Source organism: Triticum aestivum, chromosome 7D (genome assembly GCF_018294505.1).
Source record: "Triticum aestivum cultivar Chinese Spring chromosome 7D, IWGSC CS RefSeq v2.1, whole genome shotgun sequence".
Taxonomy (NCBI): Eukaryota; Viridiplantae; Streptophyta; class Magnoliopsida; order Poales; family Poaceae; genus Triticum; species Triticum aestivum.
The window spans coordinates 508684175-508702182 of NC_057814.1; the positions used below are offsets into that span (position 1 = coordinate 508684175).

Genomic DNA, 18008 nt, shown 5'->3' on the forward strand with positions numbered 1-18008 from the left:
GGCTGCCTCCCTGGCCGTGAGGGCGGCGCGGAGGCGGCGGGCGACGGCTGCTGCGGCGACTCCTCGCCAGTCGTTTGCGCCCTGGAGAAGTGGCGTCTTCAACCTCGATCTACTCCGATCCGCGCTGATCTCGGCCTCTGGCGGCTCTGGTCGCTGGATCTCGGCGTCGGGTGCGCGGATCTGGTGCTTGGGGGCGGATCCAGGGGAAACCCCTGGCCGGCGTGGCGGCCACACCGAAGGCGACGCCTTTGTGCATCGTTTACCTTGTTGGAGGCTTCGGTGGGACTCCTCCTCCTCCCATCCCGTCCAAGAGCTCAGGTGAAAGCCTCAGGTCCCCTTTTCCTGGCGACAACGACATTTTGGTGGCGTGTTCCTTCCTGAGGGTGTCGTCCGGGGATGGCTCGAGTGGTGGTGGAGTTGGGTGTGGTTCGAGGGCGGCATGTGGTGGCCTGATTCCATCAACGGCATCCTTCTCTGGTCCAGGTGCGGAGGGTTCCAGCCGCTGGTTCGAGGGGATTGGGGTCCCTGTCTCCATGCCGGCGGTAGGCCTTCGGCGTGGCAATTCCTATCCTTGACCAGGGGGCATGGTGTCGCATCCTTTTGGCCTTCTCTGAGGTTTCAGCGTCTGTGTCCGATAACTCTCGTTCGGTGTTTGGCCTTGCTGCTGCCGACGACGGTGTTTTGGTGGTCGGTTCTCCGTTTCATGAGGGTCTGTCCCTTGTGCCTCTCCTTTGGCAGCCGGGGCACTCTGATTTGGATTCTAGGGTGAATCACTCCGTCGGCCGCCGGGGCGGCACCCGTCGAACCCGGGTGGTAGGGTAGGGGCCCTTTGCGGCAGCGGAGTCAGATCATGTTTACCCTGTTTGATCCCTTTGGTGGCAGCCAGCGACACAAATCATGAATGGTGGTGCCCTCCTCCTGGCGCTTTCGTAGGTTAGCTAGTTTTGGCTTTGCGTCGTTCGATGGCAAGAGTGGTTGTACTCTTTGCCTTCGAGTTGTTCTGCTGAGCACATTGTATCTTTTTCTTTCCGCTTTCCTCTTTCTTGTTGTTTGTTGCAGTCTTGTTCGCCTGGCCGGTTGATGGCTTTGTTAATTCAAAGCCGGACTCTTCTTGAGCCTTCGTTCCAAAAAAAAGAGATTGATGGATTATGTTTCTGATACCCCTTCGTAACCCTCTCTGTATTGCCTTTTTTCCCCCGGAACCGGAAGGTAGTTGTCGCCGACGCCGTACGTAGATCTCAAAGCAAGGATCGGCGGAGGAGATCGAAGATGGCTAGCTTCCATGTCGCGGACGCGTCGGAGTACCTGGCCATCACCGGCTGGGGCATCGACGGCGTCAAGCTCGCCAAGAAGGCGTGGGTTTTCGTGGGGCAGCAGTGCAAGAAGTTCAACATCTCGCCCGTGAACTACGAGTTCGAGGTGCACGCCATGAGCGCCGAGAAGCTGCCCTTCATACTCTCCGCCGTCTGCGCCATCGGCCCCAAGATCACGGCCACCGGGGCCAAGGAGTCGGACGGGAAGGACCTCGAGACGCAGCTCCTCCTCTACGCCAAGCTCACCGCGCCGCTGGACAGATCGAGGAAGATCCACGTCCAGGAGCTCGTCAAAGGGATCGTCGAGGGCGAGACCCGCGTGCTCGCCGCGGAGCTCACCATGGAGGAGATCGTCAAGGGGAGCAAGGCGTTCAAGGAGAAGGTGTTCAGCAGGGTGCAGCTTGAGCTCAACCAGCTCGGCCTGGTCATCGACAACGCCGACGTGAAGCAGCTGGTGGAGGTGCCGCGGCACGAGTTCTTCTCCTACCTTGGCCAGAAGACGCAGCAGGACGCGGCAAACCAGGCCATGGTGGACGTGGCGGAGGCCCGGATGATGGGAGAGGTGGGAGCCAAGGAGAGCGAGGGGCTGACGCCGCAGAACATGGCAAAGGTGGACGCCGAGACCAATGTGTTGTCCCTGCTGCAGCACGACCAAGGGCTAAGGCCAACTCCACCGCGCAACCCTATCTAGTCCGAGTGCGTCCGTTTAGGGTAAAACGGACAAATAGCACGGTCCAACGCGCGGCCTCAAACGGACAAATGTCCGAATTCCGTCCGTTTTCGACCCATTCCCGGCCCAAACTTGCGCTCGGTTTGGGGTGAAACGGACGCGCGCGGACGGCCTCGACGCACGCCTTTGTCCCCCCCTGACCCGCCTGTCGGGGACATTAGCAGTCGCTCCGCTCCCAACGCTTCCACCCTCTCTCCCCGCCCCGCTCCGCCGCCGGCGCCGCCGCTATTTTCCGGCCGCCTCCTCACCGCGCAGCCCCCGGCCGTCGATACCAAACCACGTCTCGACATGGCCGTCACCACGCCCGCGCTTTCGCCGTAGTTTTGGCCGTCGATCGGAGGAGGTTTGGCCGTCGCCGTCTTTGCCGGTGGCAGAGGGGACACGACCGCCGGTGACGTACCACGGCGGCCGCGGCAGCTTCCGACGAGAGCTCCAAAGCGGCCAGTAGCCGGGATCAACTTTGAGATCAACGGCCATCAATACAACAAGGGATACTATATATATCCTTAGTGGTCAACTTTTGTGAAGACAATCTCGAAACCCCAAGGTGAGAAGAGAAAGAGATTTGCCCAAATGCAAGAGAGTGCTAGAAAGGATGTGGAACGTACTTTTGGTGTGCTTCAATCCCGGTGGGGTATCGTTCGAAACCCTGCACTGTCATGGGATGAAAGAAAGCTTTGGGAGGTGATGACTGCTTGTGTGATCATGCACAACATGATCGTCGAGGACGAGCGTGATGAGAGTATCTTCGACCAAGGATTTGATTATCAAGGTGAAAATATTAAGCCCCTGCACCAAGACCCGGCCACATTTGAACAGTTTGTCCAATTCCACCGTGAGATGCGTGATTGGCACACTCATTTGAATCTTCAAAATGACTTGATTGAGCACGTGTGGGATCATATTGGCAACCAATAGATGTATTGGTTCATTTTATGTTCAGTCAAGACAATTTCGATTTGATTGTAAAACTATTTTATTAAGGACAATTTCAATTAGGTTGTAAAACTATTTTAATTTTCAGACGAATTTTGAACGTGCAAACTAGTTTTGATGAATATATGGGCATTTTTGGCCCTGGCGGACAGGATGGGGCAAACGAATGCGGCCGCACGCTGGGCGCACGGCCACCGCATCCCAGAATACGTCCGGACACGACCCCATTGTCCTACGCAAACGAATAGAATCCGAACAAAACGGACGTCCGTTTAAGATTGCGCGATGAAATTGGCCTGAGGAGGAGGCCAAGGTGATGGCTGAGGTACATGTGCTCGAGAACGGAAGGGCGGCGGAATCGCCACGCGGCCAAGGCCGAGTGGGACAAGCAGGCCAAGGTGCCCGAGGACCCGAGGTCGAGGCGGCCAAGGCCGTCGACATCCGCCATGCAGAGCTCTAGATGGATTTGTGACTTCCGTTGAATTTCACGCATGTACTAATTTGCTTGTTCTTTGGCTGGTTACTGATGCAACAATTATTTTTTTTGTTGAATCAAAGTGCTTCAGAGCATCTCCAACAGTCGCGCAACATGCGGGGCGCTAAAAGTCAGAATACAGCACAGGATGAGACAGCTTTTGCGCGCGGCGGTGCGCTGGCTCTAGCGGCCGCCGCAAAATAAAGCGCGCCCGAGCCGCTCCAGCAGGCGCGCTATATTTCATCTATTTTTTTCTACTATGTAAACTACGATTCGATACATATTTGGTTTCGATAGTACAAATATGGAGATAGTTGATACAAAATAGTGCGTAGATAGTTCATAGTTCGTCACATAGCCTGCTTCTATGATACAAAATAAAACAAAAAACTACGAAAGTGCTATTCTGAGCTCGATCTCAGATGCGCTCGATATCTCAATCGCCCGATGGCATCTAGATCCCCACCAGCCCACGTATGTGTCAGGGTATTCCAGTTAGTATATGCCCACAAATTTTGGGCCATGGTCCACTCATCGGTCGCAATCAATGCGACGATTGCCGTTCAGCACTCGGAAGGCTCAGACGTGGGACACCGTTCTGGTCCACGGCTCAGACGCCAGGCTAATAACGGGCGTCGTCTACACCGGCCCCTTTATTTTCCTCCATCACCCTGCCCCCGCCAAGATTCTTCCACAGTGCCACCACCCCATCTATTCCTCAAGAAGAAACCAGATCTAAATAACCAGAACAAACCAGGCTACAAGAATAAGCAAGATCACCTCAAGGATTCAGCACTACAAATTGCAAGAATCAGTGAGATCAAGCATGCAACTACGACCACAACCATCATTCACACCATGGGCAATTAACTGAAACAACACCACATTCTTTAACTGCACTTCAGCCTGCCAACCAGTACAACACAAAATTAGAAATAGTCCACGACAACACAACAACACAGGTTTACAACTAACGAGAAACAACCCCTCAGCCCTAGCACTACACTCCAGCATCACACATGTTGCTAACCTCATCTTCATTGCCTTGGTGCAGGTGTTTCTCCTATGGCCCTCAAACCACAACTCTTGCACCTTGCAGGCTTCCGAGGTTGCTTCGGGGACATCACCATATCCAGACATGGTGTTCTTTTATGCAGTCCATCGTCCGATTCTGGTCTGCAATCATAACATAAGCAAGTTAATCAGTTCATCCCGAAAGGACCATAAGGCTATCATATTACATCATCAAACAAGCCATATTACCAATGAGTATTGTCTTCGGCACCACGCCTCTCATCATCCGTAGAAAGTCTGAAAAAACACACTCAAAACTTTCCTCAGTCTCGTCTCGTAGCAGTACACCAGTCAGTATAATACTCTGAAAATTGTTGTTATCCCCAACGAAAAGTCTTAAGGGCATGCCATAAAGGTTCGTCCAGTACGTTGTATCAATCATCACTACACCACCAAAGAAACTGTACTACAGCCTGCTGCTGCCATTCGCCCACATCAAGTTCTTTTTCCGACCCTCCTTGTCTGCTTGCACATGGTATGTAAAATGCGGATCCTTACCCCAATTCAGCAAACACTTCCATTGTCTTCCTCACATCGTCATCTACCTGCTCCTGGCTGATCTTTCCACACAGATTTTTCAGAGAACTCTTCGTAAACGACACATTATCCATTCACCCGAAAAAATTCTCAACAATGTTACCACATAGTACAATGGGCCTATGTGCGTTATACCACATAGTACAATCTATGACATTATCTTACCCGTACAAAGAAATGTGCACGCCAAAGAAGGCCGCTGGTCTTAAAACTGTCGTATGTTCTTTGTTCTTGCCGACTTGAGAGTGGTCATTTCAATAAGCATTCCAGGCATATTGGACTGGCTTTAATCACGTCATAATTATGAAAAAATATTTGCGCACATATGTCCACAAATTTAGTTCATGCACTGGTTCCAGAAAGGTATGGAATTTATACATGTTCTATCAATTCTACAAGTAATTTAAAAAAATTGAAGTTAGCACTTGTACGGCACCGTGGTCTGCAGCCCCAGAGCAGTTCGTCGCTCTCGGTCACCTCTTCTTGATCGTGATAGCTTTGCTAATTTATTCGCCTACTAGCCCTAACCATGCCAAGAGGAAACAACTTCACGAAAACCTGCTTACCAGTGCAACTTTGCCTGCCTGTCAAGTCAGCATGTTAGGTTAGTGAAAACTAGCCACCTAGTCAACCCTTTATGGTATGACTGACACAAGAGTACCTGCATTACAAAGGTCTCCAATTTGATTGTGGATGGTTTATTTCACCGTCACAAATGAGTGCAAATGCACTTCTAGGTGGTCCACTTTAAATTGCAACAGCAAAAGCATGCACACAATTAAGTGGTAACTCCGATGCCCAATCATCCATGGAACGCATAAGGAAGCTTACTTGTTCGAATGCTCGAGAGACAGGAGTGTGCTTCAGCTGGTAATGCACACGAACATGACAATGGTTGGTTGCAAAATACATCATCTGCAGGTGCCAGGTCATTAGTTGAAGCCTCAAATGGGCAAAACAGAAGTTACGAGGCACTGAGGCAGTACCTGTAACTCAAATCAAAACATGAGTCATGCAAGCAGATTACTTGTGGTCCAGGAAAAGTACACCAATCTTCTTCCATTACTGCCGGGCAACCATATGCCTTTCCGAATAGATGGTAGCAAGATGGACGAACGTCTGAGAGCTACAACGCTTTCAAGAGGACGATAAAATATGAATCGTGTACTAGACAAGAAAATTACTCGAGAGGAGGTACAAGAGTACACACTAGAATTGAATTTGGAATCAATGAAGAGAATGTATTCACTGGTGAGTATCAAATCAATGAGGAAAATGTATCCCTTTCGCTGTGTTTCCTGTCTTTTGATTGTCATCATTAGATCACCTGTATTATGACATTAAATCGACATGAAAAGAAGAATCAGTGAGAAAAATGATAACATGGACTTGGATCATGGTTCAGTAATATCAAAAATACTTGTTTAAGATGATAGTCACATATTAGCCTTCAACTCAGAAAAGCAGAAAACAGATGTCATCGAACTATATCACTACAAAATCTACCCCTAAAAAAACTATACAAAAACTTGATGCTGGTATACAATAATCATGAAAAAGGAAGCAAAGGAAGCCTTCTGCTGCACTGCTAAATTAACATTGCCCTAAACTAGTAATTACATAAAAACTACAAATGACCTTGGTGATGTTTAGAAAAGCTAGCAGGGATGGCACCAAGGTAAGAAAAACATAACAATGTTAGAATACATGCCGCATGATTTCTTATTCCAGCAACATTTCCCACCCTCTCTCAAATTCATTTTCCGTCAGCATATGGTTCAGCACCTTATGAAATTCAGCTCTGAACTCGCTTTTCTTCGTGTACAGAGCACCCAACGACTACTTTGTTTTCTGCAACATGTGCCACTTGCACCACCGGTGTGTTGTGCCTGGCATAATGCTCTTGATAGCCAGCTCCATGGTACGGTTTTCGTCTGCAAAACAAAAGAGACAGAATTCTTATCATTTTTATTATGCACCATATCACAGCTACATGCACCAAACATGTCGCATATTAAAACCAAAAAAATAAGTTTTACCTGTTAGTATGGTCACAGGTGGAGAACCACCCATCATTCTAAGGAATTCTGAGAATACCCACTCGAAACTTTCTTGAGTCTCATCACAAACGAGCACACCGGCCAGGATCACACTCTGGAAGAGATTGTTAACCCCAATGAACAGCCTGAAAGGCATGTCATATAGGTTGGTCCTGTACGTGGTGTCGAATGAGTACTGAAGCGTGTTGCTCCCACTTGCCCACATCAGATTCTTAATTCTCCACTGGGCAGAACGTGCTGCAACACCTATCCTCAGCAAAAGGCGCGAAGAGTACGCAGACGGCGCCAGCCGACGAAAAAGAGATCGCCGGAGCCCGGAGGTGGATGCCCTGCTCTGCTCGTCGATATCACGTAAGTCCTAATACTCTGCTCCTCTCACGCCATCTTTCACATGAATAAAAACACTACAACTGATTGAACTTTCACCATCAGGTTGCTTTGGAACTCTATCAAGTTTCCGTTTTTCTCATGGAAGAATCAGCTTGTTGAACTTGATCAAACATCTTTTCTGTCATGGAGGAAGCAACCGAGATGGAAGAACATGCCAACACAGCCCACCAGGATTCCGATTCCAATAGGTAACTTCTGCACGTATACAAGTCTGCACATATTCAGATTTACATAATTTCTCAATAGTTTAGTGATAGTTCTATTACATAATTTCTGCACATATACAAGTCTGCATATATTCAGATTTACATCATTTCTCAATAGTTTAAGTGTTACTATTACATAATTTCTGCACATATGCAAGTCTGGACATATTCAGATTTACCAAGTTTCTCGATAGTTCAGTGATACTTCTACAATCCCCTTACTCGTGGTGTTTTTACTTTGCAGAGTTGTATTGCCTAGTTTGGTACCTTATGTTGGCATGGAATTTAGAAGCTCAGATGAGGCTTGGTCATATTGGCTTAGCTACGGTGGGCAGAAAGGCTTTGAGGTTAGGAAAAGGTATACTAACAAAAGTTCAGCCGAAGGCAAGGTTACATCATGTAAATTTGTTTGTGCAAATGAGGGTCAGCGAGCACAAGACAAAAGGGATCATTTGACAGAGTGCCCTCGAGCTGAAACTAGAACCAATTGTGAAGTGCACATGAAGCTTAAAATGGACCGGAAGAAGGGAAATCTCAAAGTGTCGGAGCTGGTTTTGGAACACAACCACACACTACACCTAGCAGAAACCTTACACTTAATGGTGTCACAAAGAAAAATTTCAGAGTTACAAGCTTTTGAAATTGCAACAGCAGATGATGCGGGAATTGGGCCAAAAGCCGCACATGAGTTGGCTAGTCGCCAAGTTGGTGGACCACTCAATCTTAGTTATACCCTCCGTGATCACAAGAACCATTTGCGGACCAAGCGCCAACGAGAAATGGCATATGGCCAAGCGGGTAGCATGCTTAAGTATTTTCAAGACAAAATTGCTGAAAACCCATCTTTCCAATATGCATTGCAAATGGACTGTGAAGAACAAATAGCGACCATATTCTGGGCTGATGCTAGAATGATCATGGACTATGCACATTTTGGTGATGTTGTTAGTTTTGACACTACTTTTGGAACAAACAAGGAGAGTAGGCCCTTTGGTGTCTTTGTCGGATTCAATCACTTTGGCGCTGGACAAAGGAAGCACGAAGTGGAACTGTACAAGACAAACAAGGAAGAAATATCGTCTTAAATCCGAATATGGATGCCATGCTTAGCTACAAATATATCTCCCACAAATTGCATAATTTGGCAGATCGAGCAGCCTACTTTCCGGAATGTGTCGTGTTAGTAGACAACACACATGACATCCTTGGTAAGCAAATTGAAGAAAAAATTAATGCATGTGCAAGCACATTGGGGTATCCGTGTACAATTCCGATAGATGCTAGCCCATCAAATGACTTGTTGACTAATGCACGTCTAAAGAAAAAGGAGGTCCAAACAAAGAGTTCAAAACGGATTTTTTTTGGCTCGATAAGAAGCACAAGGCTAGGAAAAAGAGAGAAAGCAGAGCTACATCACAGTTGGGTGAAGAGGTATGTTGATAAACAATACAATGCTTTCGGTGTTATCATTATGTTCATTAATTCTCACAGCCTCCAATTTTCTTTCACAACAAGATGCAGGAGGTCGGGGAAGTGGCAGGTGGTGGTGGTGCACAAGTTACAAATGATAAGAGTTTATAGGGATAATGCAGAGGTGCCTGAAGGTTACAAGACCAACCTTAGCTTCACTCAGTTGCTGATGGTATAATCGTGCCCATGTAGTTTAAAAATCTAGAATGATCCAACTAGAGATTGCAAAATCTTGCTCATACGGTATTCTTATTTATTTAATTTTCAGGGGCCAATTACAGATGATCTTTTCACTGGGTCATGGTGAAGTACTGTTGTTTTTGGGCAAATGAATAAGAGGGCATTGGTGTGCAAGTTCAATTCTGGGCAACACTACTTGACATTGAGTTCAGTCCAAGTTCAGTTCTAGACAACATTTTGCCATTCGCTTCAGTCTAATTATGCACATGTACAAGTCGAACTTCTGTACAAGTAGAAATTAAAATGCTCAATCTCCAGCCATATCTCCCAGAGATATGTTTTGGCATCTATTTTGCTCAATCTCAGTCACTTTTTATGATAATTGTACAATCTATTTTGCTCAAACTATTCACTGAACTCCAATCTCAAATGACATTGCAAACTGAATTTAAATTCAGTCACACTATTCATTACACATTACTTTTGATTTAAATCAATTACAATCTCAAATTGGCATTTGGCTTTGTCTCTGTTGCCATTGCTTCCTCTGCTGGTTCTGTCCAACTAAAACTGAAGTAGCAGGGAACTTCCAACAAAAGTCCAGAGCCTGAGTAGCCAACGGCGTTGGATTCGTGGCCTAGAAAGCTCGACGGCGCGACGATGCTTGCTCCGGCGGGTCGCGGGGCAGTGGCTTGCTCCTCCCCCTCCACAGCTAGGCGCGTCGCGGCCTGACGGAGACAGCGCGGGCTTCGTGACCTCGATAGATTGATGGCGGCGATGTAGCTTGCTTCGCGGCTCTGGGGCGTGGCTAGGAGGCGTCGCACCCTGAAGGAGCAGCGGCTGCCCTTCCCCGCCGGCCAGCGTCGCACCTTGAAGGAGCAGCGGCTGCTCTTCCCCGTCGCGCCTGAAGGTGAGCGAGGCGACAACGACCGGCCGAACACCTTTTTTTTTTTTGCAGTGACGCGCGAGCGAGGAGTTCTGGGCGTGCTGGGCCGTATGGGCTGCTTGTTTTCGTGTCCATGCGAGTGAAAGTAGCGCTGGTAGCGAGTGTCGTTGGATATAGATCAACGGCGCTGGGTGTACGACGTCCCTCGGCAGTAGTTTCTTCCAAGTCAGAGGATCTCGTTCCCAGGAACTCCACGGTGGCTCGCCGCCGGCGCTCCGTCTCTCCATGCCGCGGTCGCCAGCTCCCAAATGAGCACGCCCTTGGTGGAGAAGACACTGGACCCTACATTCAATCCCTACCTACACGCCCGAACGGAAAGTGAACTTCCTGTACCACGGATCAGACGGATACACCGATTCCGATCCACGGCTCGCCTCGCCGACCGCGGACGGACGTCCACCTGCGTGTTAAATCTGACTACACCAACGGGCCAACATGGCCCACCACCGCCACTGCCGCCTACGTATTTTCGCTACAGTTCGCATTTTCCAGCAGGCCGCCACCGCCCATATAAAGAACTGGCCTAGATCCATATGCACTATCGAACGTCCTGGATATCGATAGCATTTGAGTTCGCGCTCAGATACTCCATGTCCGAGAAACTACTAGTACCCGTCACTCTCTGACTCGGACTCTGCCTCTGTGATGTCCTCCTCCGACGTCTGAGCGTAGGCGTCAAGGAACCGCTCGTCGCCGGAGTCCCAGGAGGACGCATCTCCTAGCGCGATGTTGTATTTAGCGACTGCCTTCCGCGTTCGCTTGTCCTCGCGATAGGCGGCTCGCTCCTCCCTCCTCTTCATCCTCTCCGCCCTCCTCTCGGCGAAGAACTATTTCTCGTTGGTGATGTCTTGTGGGAAGCGATGGCTCCACAACGCCATGGCTTCCTCGTCCATCTCGGCCAGGCTGAGACGGCGCTCCCGCCTCAGGTTCTTGCGACGATCCTCGTCGGTGATAAGCCGCAGGAAAGGCGCCAACTCATGTGCGCTCCCGCATTGCCACGTCGGCGAAGTTCATGTCCTGATGGGACCGCCGGAGGCGCCACGCCGCAGCGTCGTACGTGCGGGCGCCCTCCTGGACGGTGTCGAAGGTTCCGAGGCGGAGGCGCATGTCGCCGCCCGACTAAATCTCGACGGAGTAGGTACCGGACGGATGCACGCGGACGCCGCGGTAGCCCGAAGCTCCCCGGCGGCGAGGTGGCATGGTAGCGCGATGGTGTTGTGTCGGCGGCGAGGAGAGAAAGCGGTAGAGGGAGCGAGAGAGAGCGGCAGAGGGCGCTGGAATTTTATAGGCGCGCCGGACGCGGTGTGCCAAATCTAGCGCGCGAGCTGCCGCCTTTTCCCGCGCGCACGCAATCGTTTCCCACGCGCGCTAGTTTCTTGCCACCGCTGGAGCGCGCGAAAACATCCCACGTGCGCTAAAAAGTCAGTTTACCGCGCGCTTCTTTTGGCGCAGCTGTTGAAGATGCTCTCGTATACACAAACCAGAAAGGCGAGTGATAGGCCCCGCAGCCAACCGATTGCGCCTCGTGCAGCCGTAGGATTTGGTCCTCCTCTTCCACGTCATATTCTTCCCCACACCGGTCACAAGAAAAACCACGCGCTCGCTGCAAGTCACGTCTGCTCGCTGTTGTAGCCGTGGCCGACGAGCACAGGCGAGGGGCCCCCCGCTGCCGATGGATCCCATCACCATGGATGTAGCTCTGACGCCTACCGGTTCCATCTCGCGGGTACCATGGTTGCAGCAAATCTCACATCACCGGCTCTGGCTCGGCGCCGTCGTCAAGACGTGTGCCCAGCGAAAAATCTGAGCAAACAAAAAATCTTAGTGGTCAGGCTTTTTTTCTTTTTTCTTTTTGCGAATACTCAGTGGTTAGTTGAAGCCAAAAAATTGCCCGGTTCCAGCTAGAATACACAAAGGCTGAAGCAAAAAAGACACAACACCAACTCCAACAAATGTTCGACGTAGCAAATGAAATAGCCGGTTCCAGCAAAAAATTGCGCTGGTTCCAGCAGCAAAAAATGTCGCCGTCGTGTTCCCATCAAAAAATCTAGTGAACAACAATCTCAGCCGTAAGTTGAAGCAAAAAACATTGGCCGGTTCCAACCAGAATTTACCAAGGTTACAACAAAAAAGACATAGCAGCAAAACTCAAACAAATCCGATGTAGCAAATGAACTAGCCGGTTCCAGCAGTTCCAGCGAAAATGAAGTCGTCAGTGAGGGAACCGTCTGGTTCCAACAAAATTGGAAGCTGGTTCCAGCACATAGCCTTGCTCGTTGCAGCAAACACCGATGTCGGTTCCAGCAAAGTGCTAACTGGTTCTTCAGCGTCGCCGCACGCCTCCATCGCAACATCTCTGTCGCGCTGCCACCGATAGTTTGCCCCCAAAGCATCTTTGTCACACCGGCATCTATGTCGCGTCGCCGCCGGTGGTTCGCCACCAAAGCTGCAACGCCTCGTCGCGTGGGTCGACGTCGTGCTGCAGCAAGGATCAGAGGTGGTTGGCAAAAAAAGAAAGGAGAACGAGTGGTCAAGAATAGAGGAGCGCGACGTGAACGAAGGGATAAGGTTGTGCCCAAAGCGGTGCATGGACCCCGCCAGCACGTGGACGCGTGCGAGTACGATTCAGGAGGAAATGTGAGCGGCCGATCTGGACACACCAGACGACGCGCGTGAGACCGGCCAAACGCTTCGGCCGGCCAGCTGGTGGCAAACATTTCCCAACCAGAAAAGAACATACAAAGACAGAAACAACAAATACAGGCTCTGGGATCAACTCAAGAAATCTGGCACTAGAAAAATCGACCGTGCACCATAGGACTGTGTTTTAGGAAGTGTAAACAAAACTGACATGTTCTATGACGGCTTTCACCATTGACTAGAAGGGTTGAGCGTGCTTTGCTGCGCCGTTGGTGTTGTTTTTTGGCTTCTTCAAAAAATAATCACTTTGTTTTAAAATATATTGTGTATTACTTTTTTGGAAAGTTAAACCTTTTAAATTCAATAAAATTTGTAGAGAAATATATAGAAATCCATAATGTCAAATCGGTATTTTTAAATTCATCATGAAATGAATTTCCATATTTTTTCGGTTAATATTGTGGATATTGATATTTTTGCTCTGAACTTGGTCAAAGTGGAAGAAATTGGACTTTCTACAAAATTAATACCCCTTATATTTTGGAACTGAAGGAGTATTTAGTTTGGCGGGTGGTGGAGATTACTTTTTCGAAAAGTCAAACCTTTTAAGTTCAATAAAATTTGAAGAGCAATATATAAAAATCCAAAATATCAAGTCGATATTTTTAAATTCATCATGGGATGAATTTTCATACTTCTTTTGTTTAATATTGTGGATGTTGATATTTTTGCTCTGGACTTGGTCAAAGTAGAAGAAATTTGACTGTGTACAAAACTAATACTCCCTCCACTCCCTTATACAAGGCCACATCATATTTTTATGTCTAACTTTGGCCATTTATTTTATAATAAAGTGAGTTATATGCCAAAAAAATTCATTGGATGCACATTCAAAGAACTTTCCGATGATATACTTTTATCACATATAATCCATATTTTGTTGACCAAAATTATAAGTAAAAGTTTGACACAAAAAAACAAAGTGGCCTCGTATAAGGGAATGGAGGGAGTACCCCTTATATTTTGGAACTGATGGAGTATTTAGTTTGGCGGGTGGTGAAGATTATAGAGTGTGTTTTATTTTTATTGTAATACGGTGATTTGGTGGGTCTTTCATGGTGTGATTCTGAGTTATCCGCTAACCAACCTATATCTATGAGGAAATTTCGGTGTCGGTGATCGCATGTTTGGTGCTAGGATATGACATGGTGGCGCTTCTTTTTTTTTAGGTGGTGGAAGGTTGCGCGGGATTGATATATTTTAATAGGCCAGTTGCTGCTAATTAATTTGAAATATCGTTGGCCTCGTAGAAATCATAAACCAAATCCAAAATTGAATACCTTAATTGAATGAAAAAGCTTTAAAATTAAGGAACATAGTGAATTAAAAGAATTGAATGAGAGAGCCTGAGAAAGTGTTGACCCGGTCAAAATCAGTTGACCTAATTCTAAATTGAATACCTCAATTAATTGTGGGAAATCGTTTATTTTCAACCGGCTGATCCACGCAGCTTGTAAACCGCCTCCTCCTAGCGACGCGTGTCCCGCGTGGACCCAGCAACTCGCACGCCTTCCGCGTCGTCTGTCCCTCGTCTCCCATCTCTGAAACCTTGTCCCCTCCTTCCCAATTCTTCCTCTTCCTTTCTTCCCATAGTTCCCATCTCCACTTCTCCCCATGGTTATATGCTTCATCGAGGAAGCCAACTTCATTAGTGCTGCGCGGTGCTACCGCGTCCTGCTGTGAAGCTTCCGTTGTCTGCCGCTCCGATGCTGTCGTTGGAGGCGCCTGCGCTGGCCGTGGGCACTGCAAGGCTGGGGCTCGGCTGCTGCTACTGGATAAAGCATTAAAGCTCGCCGGCGCTGCATTCGGGAGGTCTCACCGGCAACAGATGTTGCGACGCCCAACAACGAAGCTTCGTCGGTGCTGCAACGGAACTTCGCCGGGCTGCGGTGGAACTTTTGCCGCACCGTCGTTGCTGCATTGGAGCTTTGCCGCCGCTGCAATGGAGCTTCCCCGGGCTGCGTTGGAGCTTTTGAAGCACCGCCGGCGCTGCAATGGAACTTCGATGCGGTGGAGCTTTGCCGCACCGTCGGTGCATTGGAGCTTTGCCGCCGCTGCAATGGAGCTTCCCCGGGCTGCGTTGGAGCTTTTGAAGCACCGCCGGCGCTGCAATGGAACTTCGATGCGGTGGAGCTTTGCCGCACCGTCGGTGCATTGGAGCTTTGCCGCCGCTGCAATGGAGCTTCCCCGGGCTGCGTTGGAGCTTTTGACGCACCGTCGGCATTGCAATGAAGCTTCGCTGTGGAAGCTGTGACGGTGTAATGGAGCTCCGTCGAGGCTGCAATGGAGCTTCGCCAGATGCTGGAGATGCTGCATTGAAGCTGTTGCACGCTCGGTGCTGTGTGGCGTTGCTGCGTCGGAGCATCGGCGGGCTGCGGGATGTTGCGTTGGAATTATTTGTCCGTGGTACGACGGCGGGGCTGGTGCGACCAGAATCAGTACTCCGGCGAACGGCGACGCTGCACTGCTGGCTGGGGAGGGGCTGCTGCTCCAACGACGTACTGCTTCGTTCGCGACAGGAGGATGGGGTAGCGAGAAAAGGAAGACGTGTACTGCGAGCCTGCAATCAACGGCCACGCACGCCTCAATCAGACGGCTGCGCGGGCGGATGATCTTTATGTAAGATCGTCCGGCTTACGCGTAGCAGCCGCCTTAATTGTGAGGCCTGGAAAATTAGAAAACATAGGTGTATAGTATAAAATAATTGAATGACTCGGCTTTGAGAAGTTATTGGCCCGGTCAAAATTAAGTGACCCAATTTTAATTGAAGACCTCAATTAAACGTGGTCTTCTAAAAATTGAGGAGCTGGATTTTTAGATTTTTAGTGGAGCAGCTCGTCTACAGCCGGCATTACTGTATGAGACTTCTTCTATGAAAGCTACAAGTGACATGGCACCGGTATAGAGCCAGTAGCCGGCTGCTCTATTAACCAAGAGTGGTAGGTACTCTGCACCGAAGATAAGCCAGACATCGAGTAGTCCCTCTCGGGTCGCAGTACAGAGTACGGACAGAGGAGCGATATGGACCCGGCCGGCGCGGGGAAGGCGACGGCGGCGGCGGCGGCTGTGTGCGTGACGGGCGCGGGAGGCTTCATCGCCTCGTGGCTCGTGGAGCGCCTTCTCGCCGGAGGAGACTACGCGGTGCATGGCACCGTCCGTGATCCCAGTAACATATTCTTGAGATGATCCATCCTCTTATCTCTCGCAGATCTAGGTGAAAGCTTTGCTGCGCCTGTTATTAAGATGCGAAGTTCCCCGTCTGCAGGCGACCCCAAGAATAAACACCTGAGGGCGCTGGACGGCGCCGGCGAGCGGCTGCGCCTGTTCAAGGCCGACGTGCTGGACTACGCGAGCGTGGCGTCCACCGTGGCCGGCTGTGCCGGCGTCTTCCACGTCGCCAGCCCCTGCCCCGCCGCCCAACCCACGAACCCCGAGGTAACTAGCAGCCTGGCTGTAGCACACAAGCGCGAGCATACGCGACGGTGATTAATTGGTTGCACGGCGCAGGTGGAGCTGCTTGCCCCGGCGGTGGCCGGCACGCTGAACGTGCTCCGGGCCTGCCGGGAGGCCGGCGTCCGCCGCGTCGTGGTGGTGTCGTCGGTCGGCGCGGTCTTCATGAACCCCAACCCCCCCGAGGGCCCCACCATGGACGAACACTGCTGGTCGAACGAGGAGTACTGCAGAGCCACCGAGGTGAATTTCCATCGTCGCTAGACTTGGTCAACTCAACTTGACCCGTGAGATGATCATCTTACATTCTTGCTTGATGGTTTCGTAGAACTGGTACTGCCTCTCCAAGACGCTGGCCGAGCGCGAGGCCTGGGCTTACGCAGAGAAGGCCGGGCTGGACGTGGTGACCGTGTGCCCGCCGCTGGTGTTCGGGCCTCTGCTGCAGCCCACGGTGAACACCAGCAGCCTGTTCCTCATCAGATACCTGAAATGTAGGCTACATCTCGTGCCCTTTCACATTCGCAGTGCAATTATAAGCTGCGTTTGAATTGATTTTGATGTATCTGCAGGCGACGGCGTGAACGCCATGGACGACAGGGTGAGGAACATGGTGGACGTCAGGGACGTCGCCGACGCCCTTGTGCTGGCGTACGAGAGCCCGGAGGCGGCCGGCCGGTACATCTGCAGTGCGCACGCCAGGAAGGTGTCCGAAATGGTTTCCGTCGTCAGGAGCCTGCATCCGAGCCTGAACTGCGCAAACAAGTAAAACGCCATCACTTAATCTGTACGTACATCGATGTGCCATGTGTGCACGGTGTAAACTCTCTGGATTCTGACGACGGTGACAATGATTTGGCAGGTTCGTTCAGCTGGTGGGAGATGAGAAAGTGTTCAGCACCGAGAAGCTGCAGAGGCTGGGGTGGAAGTTCAGGACGCTGGAGGAGACGCTCAAGGACAGCGTCGAGTCCTACATGTCTGCAGGCATACTCAGCTGAGCAGGGCCCAAGGTTGCGCGCGGATCGGAGCCAGGTGGGCATTTTGTATCCTAACGAGCACTGCGGATGTGCCGCTAGTTTCAGTTCAAGGATAGCACGGTAGCTAATGCGATGATCAAACGGTGGTGTGAAATTGTATTGATCAAACTAGTGTCACAAATACTGCAATTGCTATATGTAAATTGACTGAATTTGTAATTTGGGTAAGTCGGTTTTATGGGAGAAGGAGCTATTGAAGGATGAAGAAAGTTGCAGGAAGAAAAAAAAAAGAATGGTCGTTGAATCTTAATCTAATGGCGCAAAAGATTGACTTATCCAAAAACACTTGTCAGACAACTTACGTATACCCGGTCTCAAAAATATCAATGTCTCATAAGCCGTTCTCAATGCAGATAAGATACTCAAGATACAAAGTTTCATGACCATTTGTATCTTTCTTATAAATGATGTTTCCTATTGACTCGCAATGTTACATTAAGAGAATACAAGCATCATAAGCATACACTGGCCTCGGCAAAATTAGTACGCACACTGACCCGGTAAAAT

The 18008-nt window shown here is 49.8% G+C and overlaps 3 protein-coding genes across 3 annotated transcripts; all 3 read left to right on the top strand.

Annotated features, from left to right (window-relative positions):
- The first annotated feature begins 1269 nt into the window (after window positions 1–1269).
- LOC123171209 (flotillin-like protein 2) lies at window positions 1270–3439 on the top strand. Its single transcript, XM_044588814.1, has 2 exons — window positions 1270–1975; window positions 3279–3439. The coding sequence occupies exons 1-2, from the start codon at window positions 1270–1272 to the stop codon at window positions 3437–3439; spliced, it is 867 nt and encodes a 288-aa protein (XP_044444749.1).
- Window positions 3440–7336: 3897 nt separating this feature from the next.
- On the top strand, window positions 7337–9737 carry LOC123164004 (protein FAR1-RELATED SEQUENCE 5). Its single transcript, XM_044581417.1, has 4 exons — window positions 7337–7476; window positions 7558–7703; window positions 7966–9363; window positions 9460–9737. The coding sequence occupies exons 2-3, from the start codon at window positions 7639–7641 to the stop codon at window positions 8804–8806; spliced, it is 906 nt and encodes a 301-aa protein (XP_044437352.1). The 5' UTR covers window positions 7337–7476; window positions 7558–7638; the 3' UTR covers window positions 8807–9363; window positions 9460–9737.
- A 6152-nt stretch (window positions 9738–15889) lies between these two features.
- Window positions 15890–17706, top strand: LOC123164006 (cinnamoyl-CoA reductase 1). Its single transcript, XM_044581418.1, has 6 exons — window positions 15890–16183; window positions 16283–16452; window positions 16525–16710; window positions 16796–16958; window positions 17037–17229; window positions 17327–17706. Exons 1-6 carry the CDS (start codon window positions 16039–16041, stop codon window positions 17460–17462), a joined length of 993 nt encoding a protein of 330 aa, XP_044437353.1. The 5' UTR covers window positions 15890–16038; the 3' UTR covers window positions 17463–17706.
- Window positions 17707–18008: the final 302 nt, after the last annotated feature.

Excerpts from the sequence above, each read along its gene's own strand:
- LOC123164006 (XM_044581418.1), top strand. The coding sequence starts at position 16,039 with ATGGACCCGGCCGGCGCGGGGAAGGCGACGGCGGCGGCGGCGGCTGTG. Across the intron at positions 16,184-16,282 it reads TGGCACCGTCCGTGATCCCA|GCGACCCCAAGAATAAACAC; the intron begins GTAACATATTCT and ends CCCCGTCTGCAG. Across the intron at positions 17,230-17,326 it reads AGCCTGAACTGCGCAAACAA|GTTCGTTCAGCTGGTGGGAG; the intron begins GTAAAACGCCAT and ends ATGATTTGGCAG.
- LOC123164004 (XM_044581417.1), top strand. The coding sequence starts at position 7,639 with ATGGAGGAAGCAACCGAGATGGAAGAACATGCCAACACAGCCCACCAG. Across the intron at positions 7,704-7,965 it reads CAGGATTCCGATTCCAATAG|AGTTGTATTGCCTAGTTTGG; the intron begins GTAACTTCTGCA and ends TTTACTTTGCAG.
- LOC123171209 (XM_044588814.1), top strand. The coding sequence starts at position 1,270 with ATGGCTAGCTTCCATGTCGCGGACGCGTCGGAGTACCTGGCCATCACC. Across the intron at positions 1,976-3,278 it reads GCAGCACGACCAAGGGCTAA|AGGAGGAGGCCAAGGTGATG; the intron begins GGCCAACTCCAC and ends GAAATTGGCCTG.